Source organism: Hemiscyllium ocellatum, chromosome 2 (genome assembly GCF_020745735.1).
Source record: "Hemiscyllium ocellatum isolate sHemOce1 chromosome 2, sHemOce1.pat.X.cur, whole genome shotgun sequence".
Lineage (NCBI taxonomy): Eukaryota > Metazoa > Chordata > Chondrichthyes > Orectolobiformes > Hemiscylliidae > Hemiscyllium > Hemiscyllium ocellatum.
Window position 1 is genome coordinate 126,305,545 of NC_083402.1, and position 19,796 is coordinate 126,325,340.

General features: G+C 41.3%; 1 protein-coding gene across 7 annotated transcripts in view; it reads right to left on the bottom strand.

Annotated features, from left to right (window-relative positions):
• The window catches only part of bnc2 (basonuclin zinc finger protein 2), a 756,635-nt gene that overhangs the window by 159,124 nt on the left and 577,715 nt on the right, over positions 1-19,796 (bottom strand). For all 7 annotated transcript variants that reach the window (XM_060840003.1, XM_060839984.1, XM_060839964.1 and 4 more), the window contains one exon: positions 5,202-7,144. In XM_060840003.1, the coding sequence (XP_060695986.1) occupies positions 5,202-7,144 (1,943 nt within the window). The remainder of the gene's footprint in view (positions 1-5,201; positions 7,145-19,796) is intronic.

Consider the following 19,796-nt stretch of genomic DNA (forward strand, 5'->3'; position numbering starts at 1 on the left):
ACAAAATATTGCAAACAAATTATGATTTTGAGTGCTGGTGAATTTTGTGCCTACAACTCAGATTTATATTGTTAATTGTAGACTGTCAGCAAATCCACTGCTGGCAGCGAGACTTGGGAACTCAGTGGGAGATATATTAAGTTGAACCATTAGAAATTAGCACCCATCCTTGTTAACACTGCCCTTGGATTCTTCATTGCAATTTCATTCTCTTTCCCCTTCAGTATTATCATCAATGAATTTTATCTTCTCCCTTATTCTAATACAAAAGCACAAGTGAAAAATAATAAAGCAAACACAGTGGCTAGCACTGGTGCCTCACAGTGCCAGGGACCCTGGTTCAATTCTACCCTTGGGTGACTTTTGCACATTCTCCCTGTGTCTGGTGGATTTCCTCTGAAAGCTCCACTTTCCTCCCACAGTCCAAAGATGAGCAGGTTAGGTGGATAGGCCTTGCTAAATTGCCCGTAGTGTGTAGGGATGTTCAGGTTAGGTTGGTTAGCCATGGGAAAGCGCAGCATCCATGGATGCTGCCTGACCTGCTGCGCTTTTCCAGCAACACATTTTTAGCTCTGATCTCCAGCATCTGCAGTCCTCACTTTCTCCTAGCCATGGGAAAGGCAGGGTTACTGGAATGGGGTAGATCTGGGTAGGATGTTCTTCGAAGGCATCGTGGGCTGCATGGCCTGCTTCGACAGTGTAGGGGTTCTATGATCTGTGATTATAGTTTCCAGCCCCTCACATATCCTCCCTCTCTTTTTCTGAAGCTGCTGGTTTTGTGAGGGTGAGTTTGCCTGCACCGTTCAGCAGATTAACTCTAGTGGCTATTCATGGATTAGCCACCTTTAATGACCATTAGCAGGCGGCATCATCAACTACCCTTCTGAGTTCCATCCAAACTCCAGGGACAGTGTTGTGGAACAAGAATTCGAAGCTGATTTTGCCTTATTTGACCTTGTGGGACTTAAGGTAATTTTGCCAAATCGCTCCTCCAGCGTGCATAGCTTAGCAAATGCACCTGATAAATTTGCAAAGGTGTAAGGGGAATTCCACAAAATAAGATTGTCAATGTATATATAATATATATATAGATGTATACAGACATTCCTTCATCATCTTTCTGAGAACGAGCAAATACAGCATCACTTTTCAGTTCCAATCACTCCCTGGGCTCAGTAACGTACATTGTGTCCCAATGCATTAAACCCTTCACTTTTAACATTTTCATCCTAATGTTGAAATCTCTCAATGGCTGCCACCACCTCACACCCACCAACCCAACTCTGTGATCCCCTCCAGGGCCATAACCTAAATTTAATCCTGAGCAAATGAATGAGACCTAAAAGTGGACTGTAAAAGTTTTTTTAACATTTAAAAATGAAATGATGATCATAAAGCAAGTGGATTCACTACAAGCACAGCGAGGAGAACACGTAATGGGTTTTAAGGAAGTGACAGAAAAGATACACAAATACTTCATGTCTGTCTTCAAAGAGGAAGGTCAAAAATCACATGATACCAGCTTACACTCCAATGGGTTTGTTTAAAAACACTTGCTTTTGGAGCACTGCTCCTTCATCAGGTGCTAACAGTCCGAAAGTTAGTGCTCTCAAATAAACCCGTTGGATTATAACCTGGTGTCATGTGATTTTTGACTTTGTCCAAACCAGTCCAATACCAGTACCTCCACATCATGGCTTCATAGAGGAAAGTACTAATTCTCCCCACCCACCATCTCCCAGGAATAAAGAAGAATCTAAGGTCCAGTCTAAATCAGTAATTGAAAGATGTTAATATTTTAAAATGTGCTTGAACAATGCAAAGTATTAATATTTTGAACAGTACTAGAGAAATGAATAGGACTTAACAGTCTGGATATTACAATCACATCCCAAAGTGTTGAAAGAGGTGGCAGCCAAGATTGGAGATGCATTGGTAGTCATCTTTTAAAATTTTTTGGATTCTAAAACAATGGTAAAAGTAAGTAGTATTGACATGGATTTATGAAAAGGAAATCATGTTTCGTGCTAATCTGGTCTCCTTCCTATTGGAAGGATATTGTGAAACTTGAAAAGTTCACAATAGATTTAGAAGGATGTTGCCAGAGTTGGAGGATTTGAGCTATAGGGAGAGGTTGAATATGCTGGGGCATTTTTCCCCGGATCATCGGAGGCTGAGGGGTGACCTTATAAAGGTTTATAAAATCCTGAGGGGCATGGATAGGATAAATAGACAAAGTCACTTCCCTGGGGTGGGAGAGTCCAGAACTAGAGGGCATAGGTTTAAGGTTAGAGGGAAAAGATACAAAAGAGACCTGAGGGGAAGTTGTTTCACGCAGAGGGTGGCATGTGTATGGAATGAGCTGCCCGAGGAAGTGGTGGAGGCTAGTACGATTGCAACATTTAAAAGGCATCTGGATAGGTATATGAAAAGGAAGGGTTTGGAGGAATAAGAGCTGCATGCTGGCAGGTGGGACTAGATTGGTTTGGGATATCTAGTCGGCATGGACAAGTTGGACCGAAGGATCTGTTTCCGCGCTGTACATCTCTATGACTCTATGGTAGAGTCTTTTGGAGAATGTTACTAGCAGAACAGATAAATAGAAACTGGTTGGGTGTGGCTTTTCAGAAGGCTTTCAATGAGGTCCGGCACAAAAGGTTAATAAACAAATTTAGAACACATGAGACTGGGGGAAATATTACTGGCATAATCCAAGAACTGGTTAACAAAGAAAACAGAGTAGGAACAGATGTGTCATTCTCGACTTTTTACAGTTTTTATAATTGATTTGAATGTGATGATTAAATGGTATATTTCCAAGTTTACAGACAACACAAAATTAGATAGGAGAGGGTGTTGTGAGAACATTGCAAAGGGATTTTGGAAGGGCCAAGCCAGTGAATGAAATTATGTCAGATGGATTACAATATAGAAAATTGTGAGGTTATCCACTTGGATAGGATAACAGAAATACAGAGTATTTCGTAAATAGTGAGAGACTGAGAAGCATTGAACAGACTTGGGTGTCCTTCTTCATGAGTCACTGAAAGTCAACATGCAAACGTGGCAAGTAAGTGAAAACATAAATGGTACACTGGCCTTTGTAACAATAGGATTTGAATATTGGGCAAGGAAGTTTTTCTGCAATTTTATGGCACCTCAATGAAACTACAGATGGAATATTGTGCACAGTTTTGGCCTCCCTGTCCAAGGAAAGATAGATTTCTCACAAGAGGAGTGTTACAAAGGTTCAAACTAATTCTTCTGATGAGCGTGCAAGGAAAGATTATATAGACTTGGCCTCATTTTCTGGAACTTAGAAGAATGAGAGCTGATCTAATTCTAAAATACACAGTACTTGCACACAGGAGTGTGTAGGAAAGATAGTATTGAAGTAGAAGATCAACCATGGTCTCACTGATTATCCATTGGGTACATGGAAGTGAAGGCCCACCCCTACTTCTTATGTTCTTACAGAACCCTCAAATGATGCCTATTTTCTTTTCATTCTGACCTCGAGTATTCCTGATTTAAATTGCTCTATAATTGGTGGATATGACTTCAGCTTCCTGGCCCCGAATGCTCTGGAATTCTACCCTTGAACTTAACCATTTGTCTAATTCTATCGAATTCTATTTGATAACTGTTCCTTTGAGTGGCTTGGGGAGATGTCCTGAAAATCCTCAATAGATTTGCTGATATTAATTTTCTCCCTCCCCATGATGGGAAGTGTTCAGTCTTTTCTTGACACATTCTTATTTTCACTCACCTAAAATCAGCTTCTCAATCCTAATCTGACCATTGTTATGTGCATTGTGTGATGTCTGAATTTACTTCCCCCTTTCTCACTTTGTATGCTGAAGGTACAATCGTATAGTGGTCATGTTAACACCCGATACCGGGAGGAGGAATGCCTCATCTTCCGCCTTGGGATCCTGCAATCACATGGGATCAATGTGGATTTCACTAGTTTCCCCATTTCCCCTCCCCCAACCTTATCCCGGTTGTAAGCCTCCTATTTGACACCGCCCCCTTGACCGGTCCCACCTGTCCATCTTCCTTCCTTCCCACCCATCTGCTCCACCCTCCCCTCTGACCTATCACTTCCAACGGCACTTTCATCTACCTATCACATTCCCAGCTACCTTCCCCGCAGCCCCACCCCACTCCCATTTATCTCTCAGCACCTTCCGGCCCACAAGCCTCATTCCTGACGAAGGGCCCGAAACATCAATTCTCCTGCTCTTGGATGTTGCCTGACCTGTTCTGCTTTTCCAGCAGCACATTCTTGACAATGGTCATGTTACCAATCTAGTAACTTAGAAGCTAGATTAAAAATTGAAATTTCACATCTTCCTGTGACAGGCGAGTTTAGTTTATATGGGCAGTGCATTTCAGGAAGAATATGTTGGCATTGGACCATGTGCAGTACAGATTCCCCAGGGGAGGTATTCAGAACAAGTAAATGTATGAACGTATGTCAAAATTTAAACGGGGCCATTTAGGGATCATTTCTTTCATGGAAATCTGGAACAGTGTCACAAACAGCTGTTGAAGCTGGAAAGTCAATTGAAAGTTTCAAAATTGACATTGCTAGATTGTTGTAGGGTAAGGTGATTTAGGGTTATGAGTCAAATTTGGGTAGATAGGCTGAAGATGCAGATCGGTCATGATATAACTGAACAGCAGAATTGATTTTGAGGGACTGAATAGCTTCCTCCTGTACAAAGCTGATGTTGGAGGGACAAGTGAGTTATAAAGTGGGGAATTAGGCTGTCAGTGGAAAGCTGAAAACAGCATAACTACATTGACTGACGGTGTCATAACCTGTATAGCAGAATGAAGGGAAGTAGCATTGACTGCAAGTGTCAGGTGCTAGATTTACCTGAGACATTTTACCAGAGGTAGATCTCAGATTTGCCCGAGGAGAGCAGAGAGATTTATGGAAGTTCTGTGACAAACATATGCCCTAACATTTCGCAGGGAAGGAGATCAAAGAACCTCACCACAGGCCTACATCACATTCTCAGCATTTATAAAATCACAGTTAACTACATTATTAATTTTGAAAAATATGAATAAAAACAGCAAGAAAAAAAGACACTGAAAGAAAACACTTAATTTTCAGTGAATGGCATTCAGCTAACAAGCAGATACAAAACTCAAACACATTCCACAATAAATTAGTCAAATGCAAATACCTGTCTCTACTCCTGCGGGATGGGAATGCTGCATTGCAACCTTCTACTGTGCAAACGTGCATCTCCTTCAGGTGAACATTCTTGTAGTGTAACTTCACGCTGTATGAACTTTTAAAGCTCTTCTTGCAGACATAACAGATCTTAGGATCAGGGCTGGAGCAGAGTTCACTTTCTGGTGAGTATTTCTGGGGACTGCTGTATCCCATTGAAGGAGAGAAGCCTTCTTGCAGGGCAGCAATGCTTCCTCCTCCTCCATTGTATAAGCCGTACGGGCTGATACTGTAAAACATGTCATAGGTTGGGTCAGTGAACTCTTCTTTTATTTTAATAGTCTGTGGTTGAGGGGAAACACAGTCTTTGTCTTCAGGCTTGCTGCTTGACATTTCCTCCTTATCAAATATTTCTCGGTGTGCCTGCTCATCATTTTCTGTGGGATTGTCGCACATTTTAGACTCGGAGCCTTCAGATTCATCCTCAAAGTCACGGTCATGCTCCTGCTCCTCTGAAGTGATGCTTCCCATTTGCTTATCTTCAAACCCACCAAGGCTTCTCTCCTCATCCGCTTTCCTGCTGCTATGCATATGAATGTTCGGACTCATTTCTTTATGACAATTTGCATCAGTCATTTCCTCGTCCTGGATGCAATCGTTGACATGATTTTCGTTCACCTGGTCATCTTCGTCAAACTCATCAGCCGTGTCAATCACCTCCTTTTCAATCTTGACGGGCATGCTCGATTTGCGAGACTTTTTCTTGGGGGCAAGGTCAGCTGCCAATTCCTGAGCCATGGGTGGATTTAGCTCGGGGGCGCAAGGCTGTTCGAGGGTGGGCACTATGGGACTGGATGGGAGCGATGTTGGAGGGCTCACCATTTCTCCCGATGTCAGCAAGTTCCTGTAAAATGGAGGGACAGGTTCCACTGTCTTAAGAGGAGGGAAAACCAGGGGGTTCTGAAGGACAGGATCGACTGAAGAGGAATTAAAGCCCATGGATGGTCGCCCTGGCGATGTGAGACTTAAGTTTGATTTGATGCTGGATATGACTGGAGTGGCAGCTCCAGATGTGGCTCGGATGAGGTCCTTGTCTCTGTTGTTCCTCAGCATTGGCATGTGCAAACGTGGATTGGGATTGGCACTGTGACGATTGCGGCTTCTCAGGGAACTGAAAACCATGTTGCAGCCTTCAATTGTGCACCTATGCTTAATCTTCAGGTGCACAGCATTATAATGGATCTTGAGGGTACCTTTGTCATAAAAAGTCTTACCACAGGCATTGCAGACCACTCTGCCCTTTCTTGGGGTCAGTCCAATTCTCTTCATCCTCTGAATTTTTGAGTTCAGAACAGTACTTTTAGAGCTGTCAGTCTTGACCAGGTCATTTGTGGGAGCTGTTGGTGTATGGATTGGAGACAACCTGCTCTGCTCTGTCTTGGGCTCAATGTTGATAATGCTACTGAGGGCGTTCCTGCTGCTAGTTTGGTCAGTTCGAAAAGGCGAAACAGAAACTTCTGACTCACTGCTCTCCACGTGCTCATTCTGGATAGGAAGGTTGGGTTCTCTCAACCTCAGGCTCTGCTCAAGCATGACACCATTGGGGGGTAGGCCGAGTAAAGGAGCGGAGACGGGATTTATGTATTGGAATGGAAGTAGGAATGCCAGGCTATTGGGGATATTTTCAAAGTGGTGGATGCTGGAAGGGTTGCTGTTTTCCAGATGAGCCAGGAGGCTAGGGCTCCTCGTCCGATTGTTGCTTTCTATAAAAGTTCTGATATCAGAATCTGCTTTTGAAGTCGGCACAGCCACAGCTTGCCCTTCTTTTTCTTGGATGGCCATCAGCTCCACAATGGATTTGGTTTCTCCGAATCTCAGAAACTGCTGGAGGGTAATGATCTCTTCTTCCCGGGACATGATAGCCCAGCGGTCCAGCACCTTGCCTGCAGCATCCTTCAGGCCATATCAAAGAAACAACAAAGACAAACACAAAAAAAACTTATTGATTTCGCATAATTACAGCACTCTTATTTGCGAAAATGCTACAAATGTCCTACTGATGCAGCAGAGGCCCACAAGCAGCATGCAAAGATTGTTAATCCCATTCGACTCACAGAGCAAACTTTTCTGCCATGCAAATGTGGTAATTAGGTTCACTATTAGTGAAAGAGACAGAGTTTAATAATGTCAAAGCAAATGCAGTGAAAACCATTGGGACTCTATGAAATGAACCACCTAAGATTCGGCTATTACAAACACAATGATTTCTTTTATGCAGATGCTCAGTATACATTGCTTATTAATATGGGAACACTTGCTGTGCAGACTCAGAGTAAACCAACAAGCTTCACTATAATCCTTACAAACACGATGTCATAGGAGGGGAAAGAATTTGGAGGTACAATATTTTTGTCTTTCCTCAAACAGTGAAGCAAAAAAGGACAACACAGAGTGATAAAAACAGCAACTTATTTAACAAAAATTGAACAGGATAAATAAAAGTAATAATGTCTCCCTCAGCAATGGTAGCTTTCATGACTGCCCCAAGATAGGTCGAATCATAGAGTGGAATCACTACAATGTGGCAACAGGCCATTCAGCACTACAAGTCTACACTGACTCTCCGAAGCTACCTACCCAGACCCCTTCCCCTACCCTATTACTCTACATTTACCCTTGACTAATTCACTTAACGTCCACTTATTTGGACAGTGGAAAGAAACTGGACCACCCCGAGTAAACCCACACAGACACGGGAAAAATGTGCAAACTCCACACAGTCACCCGAGGCTGGACTTGAACCTGGGTCCCTGGCGCTGTGAGGCTGCAGTGCTAACCACTGAGCCACCGTACTCCCATTTTGGCACATTTTGCAAAGTATTGGGTGATTACAGACTGTTTTCATAAGTTATGAATAATTTCACTCCAAATAGGACATAAATAACTTTGGCTCAGTCCAATGCAGCAGCTCAACAGGCAGAATCAGATCTCTGAAGTTAAACTGCAAATCAAACTACCTAGAACCATCCTAAATTAAAAGCAAATATTTTTTAAAAATGACAGTTCCAACATGCACAGTTATATTTCTTTCTATCAGGATATTTCTCAAAAGCAAAAAGGAGAGAATGATCTTAAATCATTGATCATTGTAGTCTTTGTTGTTAAATATACATTAAAAAGCATTTCACAGCTTTCATATTAGAGTGCCAGGCTACTTTGTGCCTTGAGGTGGTGCCGTGTAATTGATGTTGTACTTGTTTTATTTCAGACAAATATTATAACATATTAATGATACTGGCTAGGCATTTCAACATTCTTTTTAAACATTAAATAGTAAAGAGAAACAGCACTTCAGTGCAATGAGAATATATAATCTCTGGGTGGATCATTATTTCTAAATCAGGGTTCGGATTTTGTGCTTAGTTGTTATCAACTGTTACCTGATTCAGTGCTGAACAGAGAAGGGCAGATTTGCCTTTTGATAGTGGAAGGAATAAACTGGGCAAATTTGTTATTGGTTAGGGTTCAGCACTCAGTTATAAGCTCATCCCTAATATACTCTGGATGTCCAATAACCCCCATACATTATACCAATAATATCTATAATAACCACCCATCTTTCTTGGGATGCATGATGTCTGTCAGGCACTTTACTCAATACTTTCACATAAATAGTTACTTCTGTTGGAAAATAAAATTACCACCACATTCTATGTGGAGCCAGATAGCTACTAAGTTATTTACCTCTTCTTTTAAAACAAACTCTTCTTAAGACACTCTGTCATGCATGAATACTTAATTTTTTAGTTCAACTGACTCTTCTAACAAGTTACAATGTCAAAACATTCAAGGTTACACAGTTAGACATTGCCCCCTTTATTCTGTCAGTCTAGTTGATTGGAGAAGAGAAGGTTTGCGGAGTGTGAAATGTTTGCTGAGGAATACAGTAATAAGAAAAAACAAACATTCTACCCTTCAACCTGTTCTGCCATTCAATTAGATCATGGCTGGTCTTTATTTGACCTCCATCTAACCATGTTGGATCCCATAATCTTTAAAAGCCCTCCCCATCAAAAGTCCATCAATATAGGAAGAGAGTTAAAATAAAATTGAAAGCTGCTGATGATAGAAATCTGTACAACAGAAAAAAAATCAAAAGATTGCTAGAAATACTCAACAGCCCAGGCAGCATATCTCGGAACAAGATGACCTCCTATCAGAACCAGAAGAAAAGTAGAAATGTCAGTGTTTTAAGAGGGGTAAAGGGGAGCAAAAGGGAAGCTCTGTGATAGGAATAAGGGCCAGGAGAGAATAAATAACAAAGGATTTCATGAGGCAACAGCCACAGGGAGAGGGAATGGGCAGAGTGAAGAAACAAAAGATATGTCCAGATAAGGCATCAACAGCTATACAGCAGCAGTCTCTCCAAAACATCGAGCTATAAACAAAGAAACAAAGACAAGAACAAGTCAGCAAAACAAGAAGAGTGCAGCAAAAAAAAACACAGGATAAGGTGGATTCAGGCGTCATGATCGAAAAGTTGTTTAACACAATGTTAAGCCCAGAAGATAAAGTCAAGTCAAAAGATAAGGTGTAGCTCCCCTCTGGAAGACTGTAGCAGGCCATGGACATGGAGGTCAGTGTGGAATCAAAGTGAAAAATTAAAATGACAATCTCTATCTTCACTTTGTTCTGTGTTTTATTTTCTTCTCTCTTTGTGCCTTTTTCTTTTTGCTTTTGCTTTGCTGGCTTGGTTTTATCTTCTTTATGCCTTTATCCCTTCATGTTGCGTACAGACAGCTGCTATTGACATCTCATTTGTGCACATCTTGTTTTTTTTAAACTACACCTGTTCCCACTCTCTTGGCTGTTGCAACATGGAATCATTTGTTATTCAATTGTCCCTGCCCTCCACCCTCTCAGAGACTTTATACTTTGTTCTTCCTGTCACCTCCCAGGCCCTTTGTGTTTAAAATCTCTGACGTTTTGATCGTTTTCTCACTTCTGATGAAAGATTATCTCAACTTGAAATGTTATCTCCATTTTCTCAACATATGCTGCTTGACTAGTTTAGCATAGTTTAGACATCTGCTCAGGTAGTTCCACTTTACATGAAAGAAAGGTTTGCATTTATATAGTGCCTTTCATGAACTCAAGATGTCCCAAAGCACTTACAGGTGAAGTATTTTCAAAGTGCATTCAGTGTTGGAATGTAGCAAATGCTGGAGACAATTTGCATACAGAAGATCCCACAAAATAAACGGCAAATGATTGATTTCATGATGTTGTTAAAAGATAAATATTGGCTGAGATACCTGGGGATTTTAAAAAACACATCATTCATGGATGAGGGCATCACTGGCTATGCCAGCATTTATTGCCTATTCTAATTGCTGAAAGGGCAGTTATGAGTGAACCACACTTCTGTTGCTCTGGAGTCACATGTAGGTCAGACCATGTAAGGATATTAATTTCCATTCCTAACAGACATTAGTGAAACAGATCTCACCTTTTAATCTACAAAGTAATTGCAGTGAGTTCTTTTGTAGCCACCAAGAGGGCAAACAAAGCCTTAGTTTCATATTGTACCTGAAAGATGGCTGACCTAAAAATGCAACACTCCTTCAGTACTGTGAGTAATGATAGCCAAAATTGTTGCGTTCAAATCCTGGAGTTTGGCTTGAACACATAATCTTCTGATAAAGTTATCTGAGCGATGGGTGGTAGGGTTCTCAGACAGTGTCTGTAAGGAATAGTACATGGATGGAGAACAGCAGGATTGAGGAAAGATTGTGGAGGAACACCAGACAGCACAATGTGGGAGCAGGGAAAAAAAACCACTGCAGGTGCCTTTCTGTGCTAGAATGAGATAAGGGAAGGAACTAGGTGAGTGCAGTGCCACCCAGCTGGATGAGAGCAGAGTCACAGCAGAGGAGGACAGGCATCTCAAAAGCAACAGACTGGTGAAGAAAGATGAGGTGATATCATTCAATTTCATCACAGTGAGATAGCATGCAGTTGGTGACTCAGTGAACAGTCAATCTGGTTCTGTGGCAGGGGCAGGAATCTGATTAGGGGAATTGAAGTGTAGCTTTCCAGGAAAGATGGACAGGGGTTTGGAAGCTGGAAGAATGATCAAGAGCTCTGGAGAGGAAAAGAATGTTCGAGATGAGGCAGTAATTTGCAAGGGCAGAAGGGTCAAGAGTTGGTTTGAAATCTCTATTAGGTCTCCTCTTAACCTTCTCCATCCTCAGGAGAACAACTCTGAAAATTGCAACGGTCACTTTTTTTTTACAGGAGCATGCTATAAATTATTGATGGTAGGAGTCTGACCACTGGGGCGGGTTGGCAGTGGGGTTGTGGTATGAAGTTAGCTTTGGTCATTATCTTAGGTGTTTCTCTCCCTTCTATATTCATACAGCATTTACAAACTGCCCTGAAGGATGCTCTTTTGGATGCAATGTATCAACCTGAAGCCTGGATTGATGCAAAACTGCAAGCCAAGATCACAGGCATGTAGCAAGCAGCTTGTTGCGATTCTCCATGAGCTCATGTGGCGATCTGAGGCTGGTGAGAACTGACACTATTGAAAAGCTTACATAAATCTCTGAAAGATGGTGCACCTCCACGGACTGGTGTCCACACCATCCAATAATACTCAGATGGCTCAGATTCGAAAACTGCTTTCAATTTCTCAAAAACTCATCTTGAAGTAATTTCCTTCTGGTATTTCCAAGCGCAGAACAGCTTTTGCATGTACTGACCCAATCCTACCCAATACTAACAGACACATAAATAAAGAGAGTAGCGGCTAGATAGCAGTAAATAGATTGATGTGCGTGTATTACACTCTTAGCCTGCACAGCATTCATTTTGCAGAGCAAACATTAATGGTGCCAATTCTTCAGGTCAGGGGTCAGATTTTGGTTAAGTTATAGATCTAAAATGTTTTCCCAGTGTCATATAGTTTGGGCGTAGGTCACAAATACAAACATCCAGATATACAGAGCTATCTATCTTCTTAATGGGTAAGTTAATTGCAGGGAGAAGACTGGGATTTGCTACTACATGGTGCAGCTGAAGCAAATAGCATTGATGCTTTAATGGAGAAGCTAGATAAGCACAAGAGAGAGAAAGGAAAAGGAAGGAAGGATATGTTGGCAGGGCGAGATGAAGGAAGTTGGGAAGCGGCTTGTGTGAAGTATCAATACTGCATGCATGTTGGGCTGAATGGCCTGTTTCTGCAATTGTTCTGAGCATTATTAGGTTTTGCATTTTATAAGTGTACTATGACTTAAGATATCCCGAACATTATTCTTATAGCACATGTTTCTTAAATTAAGAGAATGTGCTTTCAGTAGGATTTTGCAGAGGATGAATGTGATTTAACGGGAAGTGTGAGATCTCCCTGGACAGGCATTCATTACCTGGAAGGACTTGCTCCCTGGGACAAATATTTCTATGAAAATAACTAAAGGAAATTACTTGGAAAGACAATAGAGTTTTCTCTTCTGAAGCTCATAACAAATCCCACCCAGATCATTCTTTGCCATAATGAATTCTTTGATTTTCTATCTTTCCTGATCAGTGTTCCACAAGTTGCCACGTTTACTCCTACAGTTGGGAAGGCGGACAGTTGGGAACTGAAATCTCAAACAAAGTGACCAGTCAACTACCAACATACAGCGTGTTCTGAAAAACAAGCTGGAGAATTCTGTGAACAGGTTCAGCTACAGAGTTTCCAATGTTACAATGAATTGCATTTGCCAGATGTTGATGACTTGCATTTGGACAATACTTTTCACAGCCTCAAGATAAAGTATATATTTTTTGAAGTTCATTAACTTTTACCATACTGGAAATGCAGCGGGCAATTTGACTGCAGCAAAATCCCACATTCAGCAACTAAATTAATTAAGCTATTATTTTTTCGAGACAGTAGCGGAGAGATGGATGTTGGCAGGCACATCAAGAGAACACCCTGCTCTTTGTTGAGGAAGTGCCTTGGGTATATTACATCTTCCCTAAGAGAGTAGGCACAGCCTGTGTTTAATGTCTCACTGAAATGATAACAAGTACATGAATTTAAAGGGTTTAGCAGGATATGGACCAAATGCTGGCAAATGGGAGCAGATTAATTTAGGGATATCTAGTCCGCATGGACGAGTTGGACCAAAATGTCTGTTTCCATGCTGTACAACCCTATATCTCCATTTCTGCAACATTCTCTCAGTACTGTTGTGTACTTTCTGCTCAATCCTGGAAAGGCACTCAATTCCATAGCATCTATTTCTGAGGTGGGAGTACTAACCGGAGATACAGCTGACACTAAATGGCATGCCCAGATGAAGAGCCAAGGCCCATCTTGCAAGTCATCTGAATATCTTTGTCACAGTGGTTAGAATAGTAATCTTGTGCCTTAGACTATTAATCTGGAGATGTGGAGAGTTCAAATCCCAGCATTGACGTAGAAGAGCAGGTGTTGGACTGGGGAGGACAATGTTAAAAATCACACCACACCAGGTTATAGTCCAACAGGCTTCTTTGGGAGCACTAGCTTTCGGAGTGCTGCTCTTTAGTCAGGTGGTTGTGGAGTATAAGATCATAAGACACAGAATTTATAGCAAAAGGTTACAGTATCACACAGTGACATATTGAACAAACCTGGATTGTTAAGTCTTTAGTCTTTTAGAATGAGGTTTCAGTTCATTAATATGTAAAGCCCAGAACTTCTTTTAAGTCACCTTCTCGAGATAACTTAAGGTTTTATAGCAAAAGATGACATCTCAGCTCAGACAATGCATTAAAGGTGTGAGGTCAAAGTCTGTCTATATCTCAAGCTCGAGTCAGACTGGTTCGATTTCCAAAGTGGAATTGATCAATATTGCATGAATTGACCGCCAGCATTGAGTGTCTGCACATTTTGCATTTTTTGAGCAAAATAGAATTATACAGCAAACCATACAGTAAATGGAAAGGTCCTGGGGAAAATTGACGTACAGAGAGATCTGGGAGTTCAGCTCCATTGTTCCCTGAAGATGGCAACGCAGGTCAGTAGAGCGGTCAAGGCGGCATACGGCATGCCTTCCTTCATTGGACGGGGTATTGAGTACAAGAATTGGCAGGTCATGTTACAGTTTTATAAGGCTTTGGTTTGGCCACATTTGGAATACTGCACACAGTTCTGGTCATCACATTACCAAAAGGATGTGGATGCTTTGGACAAGGTGCAGAGGAGGTTCACCAAGATGTTGCCTGGTATGGAGGGTGCAAGCTATGAGGAGAGGTTGAATAGATTAGGATTATTTTCATTGCAAAGAACCAGGTTGAAGGGGACCTGATTGAAGCCTACAATATCATGAGAGATGTCGACAGGGTGGATAGCAAGCAGCTTTTTCCCCCAGAGTGGAGGACTCGATTACTAGAGATCACAAGTTCAAAGTGAGATGGAAGAAATTCTTCACACAGAGAGTGGTAGGTGCCTGGAACGCATTGCCATTGGAGGTGGTAGGGGCAGGAACAATAGCATCATTTAAGATGTATCTAGACAAACTTATGAATGGGCAGGGAGCAAATGAATACAGATAACTAGAAAACAGGTGGCAGGTTTAGATAGAGGATCTGGATCAGTGCAGGTTTGGAGGGCTGAGGGGCCTGTTCCTGTGCTGTAATGTTCTTTGAATGTATATGCAAACATAATTTTGCAATACAAATTCACCCCATAGACTTATATGTGTATGTGCATGCATGAAAAAGAGAGAGAGAGAGAGCGCGAGAGTGCATGCACGTGAGAGTGTGTGAAAGCTTGGTAGTATGTGTATGGGTGTGATGGAGTATAAGCTTGTGAGAGGGTGTGTGAAACTGTGGGGGTTGTATATATATGTGTGTGTGTGTGTGTGTGTGTGTGTGTGTGTGTGTGTGGAGTGAGACAGCATGTGTATGGGAGAGGGTCTGCGTGAGTGTGAGAGTATGTAAGAGTGTGTGCGCGCTCAGGTTTTAACAATGTATGAACTGAGGAAAAGAGTGGGTTATTACTTTACATAAACACTGTTGATTGTACATAATAGAGGTATTTAAACTAACCAGACTCACAGGGGCAGTCAATCAGAGACAAGAAATAGATGAACCCTGGAGTGAAGGAGATTCACAATAGAGGTAATGATGTTACTCCAATCATAAAAAGTGCCAGAAAATGTGTCCAAAGGGTACCATTCAGCATTGCATTCTTTGGCAACCTTGAGGATGATCTCACTTCACATTAGCTTGAGTTTGAGGCAACATTTCTGATTTGCACCAGACTCTTCATTCTGGGTATGCTGCAGAATTGTAGCATGAGAATTGGCAGTACTGATCTAATTTGCACCTACATCCTCTCACTGTCATTAGAGGCACAGCATCATTAAACTCCAAGCCCTGAAATCTGGTCAACATACACCCACTTGCACATACTTACTTAATTTGTTTCACATCTTTGGAGAATTACCAGCCACTTAGGAAACGGAGGGGGTATATTTGCTAATGATTACTGATGTTGCGTCTTATACATATTAAGGATGATTGCTAGAGTGTAAAGCAGAGTATGCAGTCAATGTGTTGTTTCGAAGACAGAAACACAGGTTAGAAATACTGACATACTTTTCCCTTTTTTTCAGGAAAGGGCTGAGTAGAGAATAGAAGGTGCAATTAAATGAATTTCCATTGTGGTTTTATAAATATCCCAGATGGCTTGAAATGATATTTGTTTTTCTTCTTCTGTTGCTAGACTGTCCCTCTGTTATTTCAAGCCCTTCAATATCTTTTTGACTTATTGTAGATTTTGGATGGCAGATATAAATTTACTTCACACCTACTCAGAAAAAAAAACAGTTACAAGCAAAGGAGCCCTTGGCTTCCAGCTTCATAGCCAATTAACAATCACAATTAACCACTCTCAGCTCTTTGGCACAATTTAATATTTAGAAGAATTCAGTGTGAAATGGATGTGGCAACCTGATCTACACTCAGAAAAATATACCACACACATTCAAGAAGCCAAGCATCTTGAGTGTTATGTGATGACATGTGTGGTAAGGTGAATACCCCTAAAGACTATTTCTGATAAAGTTTAATTGGGGTCAAAAGTATAGTGTCATTGTGAAAACTCTTAAGCACTGTCATGATGGTGGGAGTCTATTCAATCTTCTTAGAAAATTCCTGTCAGTATCTTAATATGTAAATGATTTAAATAAATAACTTTGATGCTTTAGATTTGATGAAGTCACAGTTGACCTGTTATACCTGTGTATAGTGTGCTCTGGTCTATTATACAGAACAATCATTCATACAAGTGCCTGTTCACGATTCAAGGAGAGACGCATTTGATCCTGTGTGTCCAGCTCATACAGCTGTCCAACCTTCGCAGAAATGGCAGCAATATGAACTTTTCTTCTTAACCCCACAAGAGAATCAATAAATTCAAGAAGTGATAAATATAACTTAAACCTGAAAGTAGGCAGAGACAACCTTTGATTGTCTTCACAAAATAAACAAACAAAAAATGAGATAAAAATGCTATTTCTTTTATTGCAAAAAATACATTTGTAAACATTGTGCAATCATTCTGCGACTGCAATGGGTTCTAAAATCAGTTGATACATTATTTGCATAATTTATTCAATATCTCATTCTCAATGCTTTGTTAGGTGATTTATGTATTCATATATGGAATTTATTCCATTTATGAGAGCGATCTTTTAATAAATCACTAGGTGTCTTTGTCAGTTGTGAGTTTTCAGAAGTCCTTTGCTTATGGAATAAATATTGCACCGATCCTTTCACTGAGTGATCTCAGAGTGTTGTGGGCATGAGAGAGAAAGTGAAGCAGTGGTTGGATTGATAACCAGAATGCCTTTGCTGAAAATAAATTCTTTAGAATCATCAAGACTGAATGGATCAAAGGGGAGGCTGAATTGTGTTCAAAGGAACTATTTTGTTATTTTATTATTTTAATTATTATTTTAATAATAATCATTCATGCCTAACAAACTACATTGACACAGAAAATAAAATCATGAACTCGGTAATTTCAGCAATTATAGAATTGCCATTGGTCACTACATTTCTGAGTTAGTAAGGGGAGAACAAAATAAGGTTCTCGCTTCTGATTATTCTGATCAGTTCAGTGACTCCTGCTCTAAAATACGTTGATATGTAATGGTTTCATTCCCTTGTTGCACTTCACAGGATCCATCTTGACTCTTCCTTTGCCATCCTGGACCTCTTGATTTCTAATTCTTGGGATAAATTAATGATCTATTAGAAGTACACTCCGTGCCTTCCCCGATGACTGGCTATTGAGCTGTGAGGCAGTACATAATGCCTCACCAGAGGTGAGTCCTGAGGTGGGAAAAGGTTGTTGTTGATAGTGTAAGAGGGTATAGAGTGGGGATTCTGTCAGCTCTCCCTGACTGAGATGGAGAGGGGTGGAGGGTCTTGGACAGGCTTCACAATTAGTGTACTCTAAACAGCATCCTCTCACAACTCCTTGTATTTGGCCCAGAGTGAGTGGTGGACATGCCCAGCAGTAAGCCCAAGAAACAAACCCTGTTAGGTATGTTTGAGACCTTCTGGAAGTGAGCATCTCTCATTCACAGAACCTGATCAAGGGATCTAGCATTAAGAAGGGGATTCTGACAAAGTCATCCCCTCAGACTTACCATAAACCCCATCCCATCCTTACTCATCTTTCCCTAGGGATTCCATGATTAACCCTGATGAATTCCAAAATGTATCAGTGGCAGATATGACCACTCCCCAGTTGAAGTGTTGGCAATGGGGAGCTGCTGGCTTTCAAGTGACCAGCTGTCCTCTTGGTTACCTTTTCATAGAGTCATGCAGCATGGAAATAGACCCTTCAGTCCAACTATGCTGACCATGTTCTCAAATTAAACTTACTTATCTTTGGCCCATATCCCTCCAAACTTTCCTCTTCATACACTTCACGTATACCTCACAACGCCAAAGATCCAGGTTTGATTCTACCCTCGAGCAACTGCTCGAGTGGTGTTTGCATATTCTTCCCATGCCTTTCCTCCAGGTGCTCCAGTTTCCTCCCACAGTCCAAAGATGTACGGTGAGATGGATTGGCCGTGCTAAGAATTTTCCATAGTATCTAGGAACGTGCAAACTAAAATGGATTACCCATGGCATATGCAGGGTTACACGGATAGATTAGGGTGTTGGCTCTGAGATGGGAGAGTCGGTGTGGACTCTAAGAGCCACATAGCCTGCTTACTCACTGTAGGGATTCAATGACACTTATGCAAATGTCTTTTAAATGTTGGAATTGTACCTGCATCCATCACTTGCTCTGGCAGTTCTTTCCACACACGAAGTACTCTCCGTATAAAAGAAAGTTACTCCTCAAGTCCTTTTTAAGTTTTTTCCTCTCACCTTAAAAACATGGCCCCTAATTTTGAACCTCCCCCATCCTCGGGTTAGCAGGGATGCCATCTGTTTTGGTAGAAATCACAGAACACATCAATGTTTCTGTTTCTGCCTCAACAGATGCCCCTGACTTGCAAAGTGTTTTCCAGCCGTCCCTGTCGATTTGCCAGGAGGAAACGTTGCTGCAATTCAGCCAGTAAAAATGCAATTAAAATTCAGGAAATCAGGAATTAATCACGTGAAAATAATGGGGCTTTTCAAAGTGGCAGTGAACACTGTGGATGTGATTTGTGGTAATCAAACCTTCAACTCTCTGCTCTGTATTATTTTTACAAGTGCTCATAATGGTAGGGGGTCCATTGTCTCCTGGGACTGGTTGGTATTTACTGACTTTGTACATATTGGCTCCCTAATACACAGTGCCACTTCATTTGAATTTTTGATGAGCACAGTGTGCAGGAATGGGTGGGTGTCTGAGCCCTAAACCACAGAAGAGGTCCATTTGGCCCATCAAGTCTTTGCCAGTCAAAAACAACCAGCTAACTATTCTAAGCACATTTTACAGCACTTGGGTCCAACTTGCTATCACAAGTGTACATCTAAATATTTCTTAAGTGTTATGAGACAGTGAATTCTAAAAGCCTACCACCTTCTGTGTGAAAACATTTTTCCTCATCCCCATTAAACCTCTTGCCCCTTCCATTAAATGTACACCTCCAGTCATTAATCCATCCACCAAGGGGAAGAATTTCTTCCTATCTACTTGATCTATGCCCCTCACAGTTTTATACATCTCAATCATGCTCCCCCTTGGTCTCCCCTGCTCCAAGGAAAACAACCCCAATCTTCGTAACTAAAGCACTGCAACCCAGGCAACATCCTGGAAAATCTCCACTCCACCCTCTCTAGTGCAACAACATCTCTCCTATAATTTAGATTTCAGGACTGTACACTGTACTCTAGCTGACCCTTACCAATGTTTAATACAGCTTCAGCATCACCTTCCTATCCTTAAATTCTATGCAGCAGCGCAAAGTCAAATATCCCATAGGCCTTCTTAACTACTTTAAGACCTATCTCGTTACCTTAAGAAACTAGTGAACATACTCACCAACATCCTTCTGCACCTCAGTGCTTCCATGCCCTACCTTTCATCATGTATCCCCTTGCTTTGTTTGTC